Raw genomic sequence first — 18,326 nt, 5'->3', positions numbered from 1 at the left:
AACTTTAAAGACTTGAAAAAACCTCATGGGTAGATTTTATTAGCGCTTGCAATGAGTTGATGTAACCTTGCAAAAATCAAATGCATGAAGGTGATCACTCAAAGCTGACAACAGCAGTGTCAGAGCTATTAAAAGCCTTTCCCAGTGAGGCAAAAAGATTTAATTTTGTTTTCCTTTTCTGTTAAATCATCCTCAAATGTCATGATAGAAAGTAATATGGTTGATTGCCTTTGATTTGAGGTGCAATGAATACGATGCAGAGACTGGGGATTATGTGGCGTGTTGCATGTTTCCTATTTTTCAAATTTGTAACAATAAACAACTAACTCACAGTAAAAACAACCATCTGAGGAAAGACTTTAAGGTAATCATACATGTATGATTGGAGACAGAGAGTGATGCATAAGGCTCAGTTAAAAGGCAGGAGACTTTTAGGAATAAAGTCAATAAAACATATGCTCACTGCAAGCGTCACTGTTTTAATAGATGAGATCTGAAATGTTGCCATGAAAACATGTCTCCATGGGGACCCTGGGATGTGGATTATACAGAGGACAGAGTAATCTGATCCATACAACAATCCTTTTTGCATCAAAAGCTAAACTTTAAAACAATAATGAATAAAATAAAATAAAAACACATTGAAAAGGTATTCAGGTATTTTTATTTAATTAATTCACCCCCCAAAAAATGTGTAGACATATCTTTAAATGATCTAAAAGTGTTACAAAACAAACCCAATCTCCTGAGCTGGTCTACAATAAATCATTTCTGTCATTTAAATCATTATTTTCATTCATATTTTCATCCATAACACCTCTTAGACTTTTTATTATTAACACACCATCTGAAATCAATACTGAGAATGTCAAACATTTATTATCTGTTGAGATGAAAAGTGGTTTAAAAAGTTTGCATATTTACCCCCCACCAACAAGAAAAGCACGCACATCTGTGTTGCAGTAACAACGTTATTTGGGGGGAACTCACATTAAACATCATCTCCTGATTATTGCTGTCGCCGTTTATCAAACAGTCCCATTTGTCTCATTCCTCTCTGTATTTTTCTAAAAAATAATAGCATCAATTATCCCGGTACAACCCATTATGTTCAAGTGAAAAAGGTTTCAGTGTCTCTGGTGAATAGACAGGGGAGCTATGAACAGGGAACCCTTCCCAGTAGACACAATAAACTGTGAAATGTTTGCATCATTTTAATTAAAATGATAACTCTGTTGTGGAACCAGGTTTTATCAGGATGAAGGCAGCAGATGCAAAGTAACGTGACAACAAAAAAAAGCGATTATGTATTTGTGTTATCGCAAGCCATGTTCACTGCACACAGTAATTGTATTTTATGATTTTGTGCCCACAGTCACAATCCCCCTCTCCAATGTCCAATGATGGCTTATGTTTCCTAGTAGTGCACCCCACCAAGAACGTTTTGGATTAGAGCAATACTGCCACTGAGACAATTCTGACAAACCCGTAGCACACTGGGCTTACACTCACTCAGCCACACACTCTCATTCACTCACTCACACGCTCGCTCTCTCACTGCCAGATATGGGTGTCAGCCAAATGGTGCTATTTATTGGAGCAGGACTGGCACTTCTCCAGACCATAGGGGTAGCAGGCTTGGCAACGCAGATCACTGATGGACTCATTGAAGCGGTTCGCCAGCATGGACAGCTTGCTACCGTGACACAGAGAGCAGGGAGCGGAGCCTGAACCACCACAATGCTGGCAGCTGTCAGCCTCCTGGAGACAGAAAAAACACATTAGGAGATGGAAGAGGGGTCCTGTGAGGTGAGCAAAGGGGTCACAAAGGGAGGAAGGGGTGAAAAGAAGAGGGGATGCAGGGATAAAGATTGAGCTGAAAAGGGGAGTCGGTCAAGTTTGAAGGAAAGGCTCACGTCCCCCATATCTGAAGGCCTGTATGAAAAATGTGCACAAATGTTTGTTGCTTTTGAATTACAAACATCTGTTTCTGATAATAAAACACATTTTTCCACTTAAAGTTAACACAAACATTTACAGTGCCACCAAAGGCCGCGTCATAATCAGCAAACATTAACGCCGCTATCATGTATAACTGACGTGCCTGCTGGCAAAACACTAGAAACCTTAATGATACAAAGAATTTTTCCAATAATATTTCTAATTAAATGGCTGTGGTAAGTAGCTGTGCTGCAGGATAATGTCCAGCCAGTCTGTCATTTATTATACCCAGTTGGTCATTATTGCAAAGTTTACAGTAATGAGCAGCTGCTCTGTATGTTATCAACCGAATGATGACTGAACAGAAACAGAAGCTGAGCTGTGAGGTTACATTTGAAACAGGATAATTAAAGAAAACAAAACATATTCACTTAGATCCTTCATGAGTCCCAAATTGTTGTAAAAGGAAGAGCTAGACAGCTTGGTATGCAAGGGTCAGCCAGAAAAAAGTCTATAACACAAAAGAAAAAAGTCAACAACAACAAAAAACCCTCTAAAGGTGCTGCTTTAGTAGGGCCCATTATTTGCTTCTATATGAGTGCAATACAACAGAGTCGTATAAAACAGGACACGGTATTTTGCAGCAGAAAGCAGCTACAAAAATAAAATGGTGCTGAAATTCACAAGGCAAAGGGGCAGGTAAGGTTTGTCTTTCAATTACAGTTTATGTTCTCACTTATAGCTTTGGTGACTCCAAGATAAACATAAGGATGCTTGTATATACAGCCATTATTATTTCACAATCAGGTTCATGTCCAGATTGTTGTCCAACAGTTGCAGAAATTTTTCATGTATAAAATCAAGTGTGAATCTAAGCTCTTCTTGGAAAAAAATGAAGACGGTGAATATAATAAATTGCCGCTGCTAAAGATGGTGAAGAAGAGAACGGAACAAACAGGAGTGAGATGACGAAATATAAAACAAAAAACAGGCTGAGAATGAACTTGTATGGAGGCGGAGAAAATGCGAAAATAACAAGAGAGCTGAGAAAATGATGGAGGGATAAGAGAGAAGAGAACAGTAATCATCCAAGGAGGTGAGAGGGAGGGAATAATAGCGACCTGGGTATCCTTGCTGGCTGGTAAGCAGCAGGCAGATGCTGCAAGGGCAGAGTAAAACTGTGGACTCATCAGTATTTGTTCACAGTTGTCAGATAACACTAGGACAATAGGTTGGTGGCTGTTGCAGCAGGACGGTAGAAAAGAAAGCGAATAAGGATACAAACAAGTTTGCATTTACAAGGAAACAGAGGAGACTTTGGTGTGAGGCAGAAACAGAAGAAGATCCTGCAGTTGTTTTCTTGAAAGCAAAGATAAAGTGAAGAAAAGATGGCTGAAGACACATGCAGAGAAAGTGGGATGGGGAGGAGGACATGGCGAGAGTGAGAAAAGCAAGAAACAGAAATGGGGTGATAAAACCTTACCACACCACTGAGAATAATTTGACCAAGGATCATTACCTTGGTATCAGTGTCGCAGATCTGTTTCTCCTCCTTCTCCGCCTCCTCCTGTGTGAAAACTGCTTTAGCCCTCCTCCTGCTCCCCCTTTCCTTGGCCTTTGGGTATCCTTCCAAGTCAATGAGAGGCACTGTGTGCTGCCGAAACATTTCAGGCTTCTTCTGCGGTGCTTTAATAATGCGCAGATTGCTGGTATAGATGATTATCTTACCAAAGTCCAACACTGGGGACTGAAAGAAATGTAAAATATCAGATAATCCTGCATCATTTTCTATTAACAACATCAGTGCCATGTTGTTGTCTGTGTCTGTCTATGTCCATATGTCTCTCTTCCAGAATTATGAGTTTTGTTGGTTCATGATTTCTTTTTGGTTTTTAGGAAGGAATTTATGATTTTTAGTTTTTGTGTATTCTTGTAAGCTACAACATTAAAGTTGATTTTATTTCATTCATTCACATCTCCCCAGTCCTGCATCTGAGTCTGCATTCTGTCTGCCACACAGCTGTTTCATGACAATTAGGCCCAAACAGACAAATAATTTTAATTAACTTATACATATGCTAGATGTCATCTACATTTCCCAACTCCAACTGCTCTCTGATATTAAGAAAAAAAGATTTCATGTTGAAAAGTGTCATCGCTTGTCTAGAAAAACATGCACATCCATAGTGGTTATCTAGACAATGAAACAGTGTATCTGAACAGGGCAATAGCCCTAATCAATGCTAACAGCTGACCTAATTGTCTACCTACCGGCACTGTTTTGGGGGCAATAATGTGCAAATATTTATTCTTTAATCTATTATTCATACCATTTTTGTACTTTTTATCCACTTTAAAGTTTACTGTGTTGTGTCTGACGTGGGATAGTTTTCCAGTTTCACTGTACTATTGTAAGTATGACTGTGCAATGACAATAAAGAGTTATCTTATCTTATCCTATCTGTAATAATGACAAATATTGATACTTTTTACATACATTATATTCACTGGCCACTAGTATCTGCTTGGACCCCCTTTTACCTTCTGAACTCCTTTATTCTTCATGGCATGGATTCAACAAAGTGCTGGAAACACTCCCCTGAGATTTTGGTCCATATTAATCTGACAGCATCACAGAGTCGCTGCAGATTTGTCAGCTGCACATTCATGATGCAAATCCTATTCGCTCTGTTGGACTGGGCTCTAGTGTCTGTGCAGGCCATTTGAATATATCAAACTCCTTGTTACTGTACGTTTAAGATTCCAGTTTGAGTTGATCTGAGCTGTGTGACATTTTATGCTATACTCCTGGAAGCAGTCATCAGAAAATGGATACACTGTGCCATTGATGGACATGGTTAGAAAGAATACTCTGGTAGGCTGTGGTGTTGGTACTAACGATCCCAAATTATGCCAAGAAAATATCCCACATACCATTATACCACCCCCGTTTGGTTATGCCAAATTCTGACCCCTATAATCCGGATGCTGCAGCAGAAATCGAGACCCATCAGACCAATCTTTTATCGCACAGTTTTGGAGAACCGCGCAAATAGACTCTGTGTTTGCAGCTGACATGACTGGATCCCAGTGTGGTCTTCTGCTGCTGTAAACCATCCGGTTCAAGGTTCGAGGTCATCTTCACCATGTCTATTTTAGAGCTTTTTTTTAAAAAAAAGAAATTCTTCATTACATTTAACCCTTTGTTATTTTGATGGCTGCTTTCTGTGGGAACAAAGCAACCAGAGAAGATTGGCAACCTTCATCTTATTATGCAGGGATGTCTTGCTGAATCCAGACTCATGTTCACACTCTCTGTAGTATTCAGGATGATGTAAAAAAAAATAATAATAATACATATATATATATATATGAAAATATGAAAAATATACAAGAAAAATAAAAGAAACATATTGATGCAATTTATCTCTCTTACTTTAAAACTGAGAGTGAAACCCTAAAACAATGCAGCCTAGAATTATCATTAAACCTTGTTAGGTGAGGGACCTCTGTAGAACCATTGTGCCATCCTTTCAATAATGCCCTAAAAGGATAAGCTAACTCCAGATTGCTGCTCTCTACTGATAAATGTGCTAAATACTGACTTGGTGACCAGGGCCAAGCATTCCTTTGTTTGGAGGATAAAGGAATGAAACTGACATCAAGCCAGCAGGCAATGTGGCTGACCTCCCTTTTAGCCTGCTGCACTAATGAAGCTGCTGCCGTTGTAGCTCAGTAAAAATGCATTTTTCAGTCAGATTAACAATTTTATTGCTTTTGTCGAACAAATTTCATTGAGCAGCATGCAGCTGATGTTCTAATTGCCTAAGATCCCTGTTTAATATTTTAAATCTGGATTGTATGTTTTGTTTTTGTGTAGCCATAAATTAATTATTACATAACTTTGCATTCACTGATAATTGTGTAATGCTTTACTGTGGTGTGTCTGCTTGCTTTTCAGTACATGTACTCTTACTATGCATGTGTATAGTGTAAAGTGTAAATCACTGAAATCAGTTTTTAGGTGTGACAACTGGCCATAAAACATATTGAGAAGATCATGTAAACAGTGTAAAAACAAAACAAAAAAATCTTGATCTGCATAATATAGAACTTGTCATGATCCTGGGTCCTTTGACCCAGCGTTTTGTGTTTTCTCTTCGCGATTTTGGTTCTGTTCTTCCTCTGGTTAGTGTTTACTCTGTTCTGCCCGTGTGTTCCTGTATCTAGTCCGCGTTTCTTAGTTTGTGTCCTTTCATGTGTAAGTTCCTGTTTTATTGTGAAGGTCTGTGTCTTATGTGAGTGTTTTCAGTTTGCCTCCCTAGTCTCGTCATGTTAATTACTCCCAGCTGTGTCCCCACCTGTATGTAATCCCCCTGTGTTCTCTGAGTGTATTTAAGTTGTGTCTTCTGTCATAGTTGTTGCTGGTTCGTCTGTGTTGTTTCCCCTCGGTCTCCCTGTATGTATTTCCCCGGACCTCCCTGCACCGTCATTCTTGGTTTGTGTTGTTAGTTTACCCAGTTTAGGTTTCAGTTTCATGTTCCTAGCGCCTTTGTTGTTTGCATTTTTGTTGTTAATAAACACTCACCTGCACCAGAGCTGCCGCCTTTTGGTCCTATATATATTCCACACGGCTTGCCCCCGCAAACCGTGACAGAACGAACCAGCCACCATGGACCCAGCGGCAGTAAATCCGTCCGAGGAGCTCCAGGACGACATCACATACAATGTGGAGATCCTTCTCAGCCTATGGCTGGAACATCCCCCGGAAGAGCTTCGCCGCGCAGCAGAAGACCGGCTGCAACGGCTCTTTTCCGGCCTGCCATGGCTATTGGACTCGCTTCCTCCGACCATGCAGGCTTTTCTCCGGCTCACACCGCACCTTCTCTCAGCCACTCCTGCCTCGCTGCCCGACTCGCCGGATGTGATCTTGCCCGGCCCGTCGGAGCCGTCTGCGGGGAGGAGACGCCGATCGCGCCGCAAGCGCGCCACCCCACAGCTGGACGTTCGGACTTCTAATTCGCCGGCTGTGGTGAGTGAGGACTGTTTTCCATTTGCGGACTGTATGACTGTTCATTCAGGGGCGGTGTTCTGTGCGGCAGATGACTTTGTGAACAGCATATCACCTCCCCCGCAGCCACTCTCAGCCCAGTTAGCTCCCGCGCAGCCACTCTCAGCCCAGTTAGCTCCTCCGTCTCCAGTGCCACCCTCAGCTCAGTCTCCAGTGCCACCCTCAGCTCAGTCTCCAGTGCCACCCTCAGCTCAGTCTCCAGTGCCACCCTCAGCTCAGTCTCCAGTGCCACCCTCAGCTCAGTCTCCAGTGCCGCCTGTAGCGCAGGCCCCAGTAGCTCCAGTGCCGCCTGTAGCGCAGGCCCCAGTAGCTCCAGTGCCGCCTGTAGCGCAGGCCCCAGTAGCTCCAGTGCCCCCGCTACCCGTAACTCTGGCTCCAGTAATAGTGGTCTCACATACTCACTCCATGCAGGGAGAAAGTATAATTTTACCTCAAGGTGCTTTTTGTAGTTCAGCCGCCTTTGGCACAGTTTGCCGCTCCAGGGCTTCCCCAGAGGCTAGGTCCCAGTCCTCAGCTGATTCTGGACCCCTGGAGTTTAAGCAACCACCCGAGGGACTGCTCCGGCCTTTGTCTCTTGTCTCCGCTGGAGGGTCCGACGGACCGCTCCGGCCTTTGTTTCCTGTTTCCGCTGGAGGGTCCGAGGGACCGCTCCGGCCTTTGTCTCCTGTTTCAGCTGGGGGGCCCGAGGAGCCCGTCCAGCAGCCTTCCTCGTCAGCTGGTGGTTCCGGAGAACCACACCAGCCTCATGCCTCGTCGGCTGGAGGGTCCGAGGGGCCCGTTCAGCCTCCTGTCTCCGCTGGAGGGTCCGAGGGGCCCGTTCAGCAACCTTCCTCGTCAGCTGGGGGTTCAGGAGAACCGCACCAGCACCATGCCACATCAGCTGGAGGGCCCGAGGAGCCCATCCAGCCACCATCTGCTACGCCAGCTCCAGCCTGTGCTTCGTCAGCTGCAGCTCCAGCCCGTGCTTCGTCTGCTGCAGCCTCATCGCCTGCTGCAGCCTCATCGCCTGCTGCAGCCTCATCGCCTGCTGCAGCCTCATCGCCTGCTGCAGCCTCATCGCCAGCTGCAGCCTCATCGCCTGCTGCAGCCTCATCGCCAGCTGCAGCCTCATCGCCAGCTGCAGCCTCATCGCCAGCTGCAGCCTCATCGCCAGCTGCAGCCTCATCGCCAGCTGCAGCCTCATCCGAGTCTTCGTCCTCATCCGAGTCTTCGTCCTCGTCTGGTCCGGCCTCATCCGAGTCTTCGTCCTCGTCTGGTCCGGCCTCATCAGAGTCTTCTGCTACGCCTGGTCCTGCGGCCTCTGCTTCTGCTACGCCTGGTCCAGCTGCATCCGCCTGTGCTTCTGCTACGCCTGGTCCAGCTGCATCCGCCTGTGCTTCTGTTACGCCTGGTCCAGCCTGTGCTTCTGTTACGCCTGGTCCTGTGCCCTCCAAGCCTCGGCCGGTGCGCCTGACACTTGGGCGCCGCCGCTGCCTTCCGCGCGGCCGGCCCCCGGACCGCCATCGCCCGAGTGGCCGCCGTTGCCTTCCGCACGGCCGGCCCCCGGACCGCCATCGCCTGAGTGGCCGCCGTTGCCGTCCGCACGGCCGGCCTCCCGAACTGTATCCACGTCGCCGCCGTTGCCGTCCGCACGGTCGGCCCCCCCGAACTGTTTTGGACTCCTGTGCTGTCGGCCCCCTGGCCGGCCCCCCGAACTGTTTTGGACTCCTGTGCTGTCGGCCCCCTGAACTCTTCTGTTTTGGACTCTGTTTTTTCCTGTGTTTTGGTGTGCTTCGTTTCTTTTGGTTTTGGGCTCGTTTTTTGTTTTTGTCTTTTGGCCTTCTGGGCCCTGTTTCAGGAAGCCGGTTTAGTGGAAAAACTGAGTAAGTATACCCTGAGTTAACGAAAACTCTGGGTTTTCGGTTTCACAAAGCGAGTTCAGCTGCAGCCTGAGTGAGTCACTATGACGACACACTCCGTGAAGCTAACCTGCCCCCTAGCAGGTTTACTACAACTAACCCTGACTGTCTCCGCCCCTTTGTCGGAAACCTGACAGTAGGAAGTGTCGGACATGGCGTGCCACTTCCTTGAAGAGCCAGTAGATCGTGAAGCCCAAATTCTCCGCAGAGCTCTCCGCCGGGAGAGAGTGATCAGAGCGCGTTTGGACATTTTATCATTTCCTGATGATTTTCTGTGCGAACGTTACCGTTTCTCAGCACAATCTATAATTTATTTGAATAACATCCTCAGGCCATATATTACGCATGTGACACATCGCGGACATGCTCTCAGTTCATTGCATATTATTTGTATTGCACTTCGGTTTCTTGCAAACGGGAGCTTTCTGTATAATATTGGTGACGCTGAGCACGTTTCCAAGGCTACCGTCTGTCGGGCAGTCAGGAATGTTACAGTTGCACTGAAACGTCTCCTGTACTCGTCTGTGGTGTTCCCCGGTCACAGACCCACAAGATTTATCAAAGAGGGATGCCACAAAATTGCAGGTATCAGGATGACCAAAACTTAATGTATGATGTGGTGATACTTGGACTACTACTTAAATTGCACATTTATTTTCAGGGTTCCCAGGCGTGATTGGCTGTACAGATGGCACTCACATTCCAATCATTGCTCCTTCAGTAAATGAAGGAGACTATGTGAACAGGAAGTCTTTCCACAGCATTAATGTACAGGTACATAGTTCCCTGTAGCATGTCAAACTAACAAATCATTTCATTATAGTAATGGATGCTAATTTGTGTTCTCTGCACTGTGAAGATCATATGTGATGCTGCCAACATTATCACAAATGTGGAAGCCAAGTGGCCAGGCTCTGTCCATGACTCACAAATATTCCGTGAATGTACACTGAGCACAAAATTTGGTCATGGTGAGTTGAGAATACTTTAAAATATATAAAGACCAATTGCTTCAGGGACATTTGAACTGAAGTGCATCCTTCTGTCTTAGGAGAGTTCACTGGCTACTTGCTTGGTGATAGGGGGTATCCATGTTTACCCTATTTGCTTACCCCTTACCCTGACCCTGAACCGGGCCCACAGCAGCGATATAATCTGGCTAATTGCAGGACAAGAGCCAGAATTGAAATGACTATCGGAATGCTTAAGGCCCGGTTCCAGTGCCTGCAAAGACTCAGGGTCACCCCAGAAAGGGCATGTGACATTATTGTGGCATGTGTGATTCTTCACAACATTGCCACAATTAGAGGAGAACACTGTCCTTCTGAACCAAACATCAGCAGTGATCCAAACCATGAACATCCTGACCCTCCCACGGACATACAAGATGGGAGCGCAGTCAGAGACACCATATGTCACAATCATTTCCTTTGACCCATCACCTCAACATGTTGAAAGAGGAATAAACAGATTTTTTGTTCAACTGGCTTTATTGGTCGCCTGTATTTCCTGTACACAAAGTATTAAAAGATGTAAACCTCATAAAGTGTCTCTGTTGCTTCCTCCTCTGTAACAGCTGTCAATGTTTCTTCATTATTTTCCTGTAGTAAAGAAATAAACAACATTGCTGTTCTACTGTAAACTCATAATCTGTGGAGTATTACTCACAACTGCATGTTGGTCTGGCTCAACAGGAGGCTGCACCAGATGCAGTACACCACCACCATCAACTGATAGAATATGAGGTTCATACAGGTCACTTATAACTTACAAGGGACCAAATGGCAATTAACAAACATACCAATCACCTTACACTTCATTGTCATTATGCTCTCAAAGACAACCAAGACTGAGGGAAGGCAAAATCAGTAGGAAAATAACTTCACTACAAAATAATTCATTATGGTAAAGAGTTTATCAAATGAATGAGTAGCACTGCAAAGGTGACTGTGAAGAAAGGATGTATGCACATCATGTATTATTTTGAATTTACCCCTTATGTAGGCACTTGTGTCTTGCGGGGTTATTGACTCAGAGGATGTCCCCGCAGAGATGCCTTCGGCCACAGGGCGCCCACTGTTTTGGCTGAGGGCCAACTGCTCAGCCTCTGTGAGTGGTGGTGGTGGAGGACCCCCACCTGTTTTTCGGGCCTCCGCTTTTTTTCTGTTGGCTATAACGGGTCACATTTGAGCATACAGAGTAAGCAAATATGTACTTGTAATGTGCTCAGATAATTTCAATAAGTGCTTACAGAAAGAAAATTAATGTAGCCTCTAACTGCAATTGATTTACATGGGACAAACAGACCAAGCACTATGGCTCATAATACAATTACACCTCACCTGTTTGGACTATATTTTTCTATTTCATTTTTACTTGCTGCCAGGCACGTTTGGGGCCTGTTGGGTTGCACCTGCGCTCACATCACATCACAAAATAAAATGTATAAAATAACAAATAAAATAACATATGATAAAATAACGTGTTAAATGGGTGGAAATCCCTCGATCAATGTTTATATTAACACTCACGCATTGACTCTGTCGGCTATGTTTTGCCATGCATGCTCACTTTCTTTTGCAGCTGTGGCTGTGTTACTTTTTTCCGCGGAATTTGCATGTTATCGGCATATGCTGCCATCAGAATTTCGGCCTCAAGCGCTGTGAAATACATTGACCGCGCCTTCTTTCCCTCCGTCTCCATGGTGACTCGCTTAATCTGTGCTCCGCTTATCAGGGCTTTATGTATCCTCGTCCGCGCGCTTCACTTGGGGTTAAAGCAACTCCGCGTTGACTGAACTAATTGTTATCAGCCTTTCTGAAACCGAATATTCCGAGTTGGACAGTTCGGGGTTACTCAACCGTGAGTGTCGTTTTTCACTCTGAGTTTTCCAAACCGGCTTCCTGAAACAGGGCCCAGGTGCTCCGGTTTTGTTTTGCTTCGAGCCCTCCTTCCTGGGCCCCCGCCGCCCGCCCTGGTCGGGTTGTTTTCTGTTTTTTCTGGCTGTTTCTTGTTGGGCTGTCTGGAGCCAGCCTTTGAGGGGGGGGTACTGTCATGATCCTGGGTCCTTTGACCCAGCGTTTTGTGTTTTCTCTTCGCGATTTTGGTTCTGTTCTTCCTCTGGTTAGTGTTTACTCTGTTCTGCCCGTGTGTTCCTGTATCTAGTCCGCGTTTCTTAGTTTGTGTCCTTTCATGTGTAAGTTCCTGTTTTATTGTGAAGGTCTGTGTCTTATGTGAGTGTTTTCAGTTTGCCTCCCTAGTCTCGTCATGTTAATTACTCCCAGCTGTGTCCCCACCTGTATGTAATCCCCCTGTGTTCTCTGAGTGTATTTAAGTTGTGTCTTCTGTCATAGTTGTTGCTGGTTCGTCTGTGTTGTTTCCCCTCGGTCTCCCTGTATGTATTTCCCCGGACCTCCCTGCACCGTCATTCTTGGTTTGTGTTGTTAGTTTACCCAGTTTAGGTTTCAGTTTCATGTTCCTAGCGCCTTTGTTGTTTGCATTTTTGTTGTTAATAAACACTCACCTGCACCAGAGCTGCCGCCTTTTGGTCCTATATATATTCCACACGGCTTGCCCCCGCAAACCGTGACAGAACTCAAGATTATTCATTAAACCAAATATATTAGAAATTTACAGTTAATTGCTAGCTCAAATCTGTAAAAGCTGCGGTATAGCTCGTTGGTGTTTGCAATTTCTTTTAGCATCGCGTGGTCTGACTTTGGGCTAAATTTGTTGAGAAGTCTGCATTGTTTTTATACACACCTGAATGCTCCAGAGCAGAAATCTTCTGCTTTCACAGAGGTGGTCACAGTTAATCACAAGCATCTACAATGAAAACTCTTTTTCACATGACAGAAAATCAAAAAAAAAAAAAAAAGTTCAAGAATTGGGTGGCACATAAATATAAGGAAAGTGCGATTAAGAGTTTATGAGTTTAAGAGTTTATTAAGTTTATAAAACATTAGTTTTTGTCTTGATTGGTATTTATTCTTGTCAAAAATTATTTTTAGTTTTCTTACATAAAAAAACTATTAATGAAGACAGATAATTGCTATCATTAAATCCAGATGGTGTATTTGCCAAAACTATAAATGTATTATTCTAAATCAACTGATGCATGTAAGTTTTTTGCACCACGGACCGGTTTATGCCCGACAATATTTTCACGGACCGGCCTTTAAGGTGTCGCGGATAAATACAACAAAATAAAACTAGTACCGGTACAGAAAAAAAGAAGATTTATTCATAACACACGTGAAAAGGCCTGGGAAAACTGAGTTAACGATAAAAACAATAACAAAATAACGCTGAAAACTGATAAAAACCCTGAAAAACATACATTTCTCTCGCGGCCCGGTACCAAACGACTCACGGACCGGTACCGGTCCGAGGCCCGGGGGTTGGGGACCACTGCTCTACAGTATATGCCACAAAGTAGCTACGAACTGCCCATGGAGACAACCCTTGATATTTGGTCAGCTGTGATGTGCTGTGATATACAGTACATGCTGTAGACAGGGATGGTTATTGCAAAACAATGTGATGAGAAAACTTTTACGAACCCAAAGTATTTGTTTGTGCATTGTATACTGTTTCATATACCAATCTGGACCAATCTGAATATCACCTGGTACAGCTGATACTGGCCAGCCTCTTTTTTATGTACACACTGTTCCACTGTAACCCTAGGTGTCTGTATATCAGTGCTTTCATTTTATATGCAGAGAGAAACAATGACACTTTATGCTTTCCATAAAGCATCATTGAGATGCTAATGACTCAATTTCGTTGCCAGTATGTTTTTTTGAGAATAAAAGTTAACTAAATCGTTCATGAAACTCTTAATAGCGACTGACTGTTTTGGTTCCAGCTCATTTAAACTGACAAGGGAATTAGAATCTTTCAGAATTTACAAAATCTGAATTATCAGAACCAAATGGACAGTGTCCAAAACGTATTTACTAAATTAATCTTTTTTTTGGCAAAACCTCGAACAATTATATACAGTTTGCATATAAACACATTTTAACTGCAGTGTGTCATAACAGCAATGATGGGTGGCAGAAAACATGCAGCACAGATGCCATTGCATTTAAAAAATGCTACAAAATTGTTCACATTTGTTGCTAATGACATGATAAAACCAGTAAACACCAGTTTGCAGTGCACAGACAGCAGTGAAAATAAAAAGACACTAAACACTTATATTAATTCATTAAAAAGAGCATGCTGCTTAAGAGATTAAGTGGTGTTGTATCTACACATCACAGATAACTGATGTGCTAGTACAAAAAAACATGCATAGTTACCATCTCTTTTTAAACAAAACTAACAAAGTTTCATAGCATTTCTGCACCAACAATGTGATTCCCATAGAGCCATTGACTGAAAACTTGTCATGCCATAGCATGGAGTGCACCCAGATTAATGTGAAAACCAAACAGTTGCAGTTTCACGACTTTCAGTAGTCCATAAGATTAAAAGCAGTCACACTGACTTCTGTGTTTTCTCAACCCTTTAAACGGACTTAGACCCAAATTTCAGGTCCTTATGTAGATTATTGCAGGAACAAGCAATGTTTTTTAACGTTTTTTACACATGTGTACAGTCCTGAAAGTACTTTGACACACTCAACCCCCTCAACTTTTTTCTGGCTGTCCTTCAACTCAAGGGGGGGCACTCATTAAGCAAGTGTAAAACACAAACTTAGAACGATCAAAGGTGGGGTCAAAGCCTTTTCTCTGGTATTCTCTAGCTCAAAAATGTGACGCTGATGAATAACTATCTTATTTACCATATGCTGTAAGATGCAACAAGTCAGTGAGTCAAAAGTGAATGTTTTACTTGTATATGCGAGTAAAGCATTGATCTTGACCGTCATATATGATTTATTTGTAAGTTGGAAAATAATCTGTAGTTCAGCAGTTAACACGTTTGCTTAATTCACAAAAGTTTCCCAGCTCAGGATCAGGGAGAAGACACGAATGCCTGGGAGGCTTTCGTCAGAAAGGGCATCCGGCATAAAAAATCTGTGCAAATCAAATATGCAACCCCTTGCAAAAGGAGCAGCTGAAAGAATCTTTCTTTTTTTTCTCATGACATCTTCTTATGTTACAAATGAAGCACCTTTCATGAAATCTGACACCTCAGCCTAGACCTATGCATAAAGCACATTCCTAGCCTCACAATTCATGCCCAAACATAGAGTTCTTTAAATTAATGTAGTCTGAAAACAATGTGTTTAAAATTTTGAGAAAAACAGACATATATAATTGGCACTGTTAGTGAAAAACCTACAATAACTCAACTAAAATATAATATCAAATTCTGGATTTTTACCTTGCTGTCTCCCTCTCCTTCCTCAGTCTGGCCAACTGCAGGTTTGTAGCTGCCCATTCCTCTATATACATTTATTCTCTGGGCTATGAGCCCTGTTGGAGGATAGACACCTGGGTACAGAATAAAACATGTTGTCAGGCTAGAGTGAGAACTTGTATACAGTATTACAGACTCAAGTGCAGTTTTCATCTGTAGCAACAGCATGTGCTCTATTTCTAACACATCGATGTGCAGTGATCACATAGAGCCAACTACTGAAACCAAGCCTATAAACAGTGGTATCCAAAGTGGCTGGTGGGAGTGTGGACCAGCAAAAGACATCCAAAGTGGTAGAGTCCATTTCCTTAGAGCTGTTTTTCTTATTGGGTGTGGATAAGTTGTGGAACACTTAAAATATTGCGACCGTGTCCAATCAACTTGCAATCGCTCTGCCTTTGAAATGGTCGCTTTGAAGAGGGAGACGAGGCTTGAGGCCACTCTAGTCAGTTGCCCTCTTCAAACCAACTCTGTTGCATCAAAACAGTGATAAAATGGTGATAAAGTGGCAATAAGATGGGTTCAGATTGCTATCTGATTTCCCCAATCTATTTGTGATAATACAGCAATCGGCTGTGACAAATAATGCATTTGTTGCCATCTGTTGCAATTCTTTTGCCCTCTGATGTAGATGGCAACCAGTAGACCATGCAGAATTCACAACTCTCTCAGCCACAGACTGAGACAGATGGAAATAGGACAATACAATTTATAAATTTAGAATATCTAAATTTATGTAAAGTACAATCAAAGATGAAGATACTTCATTTAATCAATGACCATAAAAACTACTTAGAGAAGTGTACAGTTGATCTGCATAAAGCTTCAAGATCATCAAGCAAGAAACAGATGACTAACAGCTGACTAATCAGCAAAGTTAGGGGGTGGCTGTAGCTCAGGAGGTAGAGCTGGTCACCTACTGATCGGAAGGTTGGTGGTTCAATCCCTGGCTCCTCCAGTCTGCATGTTAAGTATACTTGGGCAAGATACTAACCCCAACTTGCTCTCTGAAGCATCCATCGGAGTATGAATGTGTGTGAATGTACTTAGAAAGCACTACGTATAGATAAAGTGCTTGTGTGATTGGGTGAATGAGGCATGTTGTATAGAGCACTTTGAGTAGAAAACCGCTATATAAGAATCAGTCCATTTAGTTAGCTGGTTATAAACTCCCATTATACCAGCTAATCTTAAACTTAAGTGTCCTAAAAATAATCACACTTTTCCTCTGATAAATAGTGTGATTACATTCTCAGATCATAAGTTTATTTGTTAAGTGTTTGAGTCCCACATTGTTAGCTCCACTTCAAAAAGAGTTTTACTAACGCCAGCTAATAGCAGCAAAACCAACAATGCTAACCGACATAAACGTTCAGGATATTCTCAACAACTCACTTCAGTATCACTGTCATGAGACAGAAATGAGCTTCATCTACTTGTATTGTACACCTTTCATAAAGTTTTACAGCCTCCTCCAGCACAAATAGAAGTGGAAACCTGGCATATTTGCAGGTGAGGTAACACTGACACCTTACGATCACTACAGATGAACAGCAGCCAGAGAATTCTGCACTACAGCAGCCGCTATAGTTAGGACTATGCATTTGAACTGGGAGGGTAAGAAAAGAGAATTCAGCTGACTGAAACTACTGACATCTAGTGGGGAAATTTTACACACAGTACCTTTAAATACATTGATTAGGCAGTCAAATAATCATCTCGGTCACCAACATCAAAATGGGCTTTAAATTCATTTTATGCTACTGGATTCATGCTACTGGATTAACTGTGCATGTTTTTACTTTAATGGGGAAAAAAAGATCACTTTATGCAAACTACTACACCTTGCTTGCCTTGCCTGCTCCCAGTTTACATGCAGTACTGCCCAAACAAATAATCCTAAGGGCAACCATGCATATAAAGTAAAAACCCACTCTGTTGGTCTCCATGAGTGTCCTCAAATCCGCAGAGCTGCTCCATCTCGAGGTGGCTGGGAGGGATTTTGCGGTGGATAAAGCTGTGAGGGTATTTCTCCTCGGGGCTGTCCAGCTCTTGACCGTCCTCGTACACGTGCTTCAGCACTCGGCCACTGTAGGATGATGCCAGCTTGAACCTCACCTGTAGTTTGGAGTGGAAGGTAACATCTTTGATTCCACTGCTTGTTGTTGCTTGTCACACCAGAAACATTAATTAGTAACTAATGAGTGATTAATAAGTAACTGTAGAGTTTCTTTTATCTTATAGTACAAAGCACATTGAGGTGATTGTTGCTGTGAGTGGGGCTATATAAATAAATAGAATATAGGTAGGTTCATAAGCAGAAAAATATGGTATCTGACCATGTGTGCAAATATTTGCAGAATGTTAATACACACATCAACAGTCCTGTGTCATTCTCTATTTGCAGCTTCACAACATGAGCTGCAAACAGAGAACTCTTTAACTATGTGCTTAGAATCACCTGCTAATAGTTTTGCAATTGTTTAGAAAAAAGAGAGAAAGAGGAGGCTTGATAATTGAAACGACCTTAACAAGTCTTTTCCTCTGAAACATTTATAACGGTGAAACCTATAATTTCAAAATAAAGTGGTGTCATAAGAACTCACCTTTCTTGGTTTGGTGTCTTCGTAGCGCTGATTCAGTTTTCTCTGGAGTTCCTCCATGATGGCTGATTGAAGAGTGGATGCAGAAAGGGGGTCACTCCATCCAATGAGCTCCTTACCTTCTTCTAGCTGGACAGCGTGGAGCCTGCTGTGCTGAAGGGTTGTTTGTAAGGATGGATAAATTCAAACTTGGATTAATATACAGCTCGATGGAAGCACAGCAGCCGGACTAAAGAGCTGTAAGTAAGGAGTGGGCGGATGACAAAGATAGGATGGCAATGCTCTCTCTCTGTGTCCTGCTTCCAGAGTTTGCCTGTACCTGCTGTTTTAAGGGACCCACCTTTCTAGCTCTCAGTGCTAAATTATTCACAGATAGATCGAGTGTACAAAAGGGTGGTTGCGAAACCAGAAGCCCTGTCATCAAATAATTATGATCAC

General features: G+C 43.1%; 1 protein-coding gene across 1 annotated transcript; it reads right to left on the bottom strand.

Moving 5' to 3' along the window:
• Nucleotides 1–1,587: 1,587 nt before the first annotated feature.
• On the bottom strand, nt 1,588–17,948 carry grxcr2 (glutaredoxin and cysteine rich domain containing 2). Its single transcript, XM_085363956.1, has 5 exons — nt 17,892–17,948; nt 17,220–17,403; nt 15,250–15,359; nt 3,461–3,688; nt 1,588–1,761 (listed from the first exon to the last, which is right to left on the bottom strand). The coding sequence occupies exons 1-5, from the start codon at nt 17,946–17,948 to the stop codon at nt 1,588–1,590; spliced, it is 753 nt and encodes a 250-aa protein (XP_085220082.1).
• Nucleotides 17,949–18,326: the final 378 nt, after the last annotated feature.

The sequence above is a fragment of the Diplotaxodon limnothrissa genome, linkage group LG10 (genome assembly GCF_057381915.1).
Source record: "Diplotaxodon limnothrissa isolate DT_005_m linkage group LG10, D_limnothrissa_male_GT1.1, whole genome shotgun sequence".
Lineage (NCBI taxonomy): Eukaryota > Metazoa > Chordata > Actinopteri > Cichliformes > Cichlidae > Diplotaxodon > Diplotaxodon limnothrissa.
This window is presented reverse-complemented; position numbering and strand designations above follow the sequence as displayed.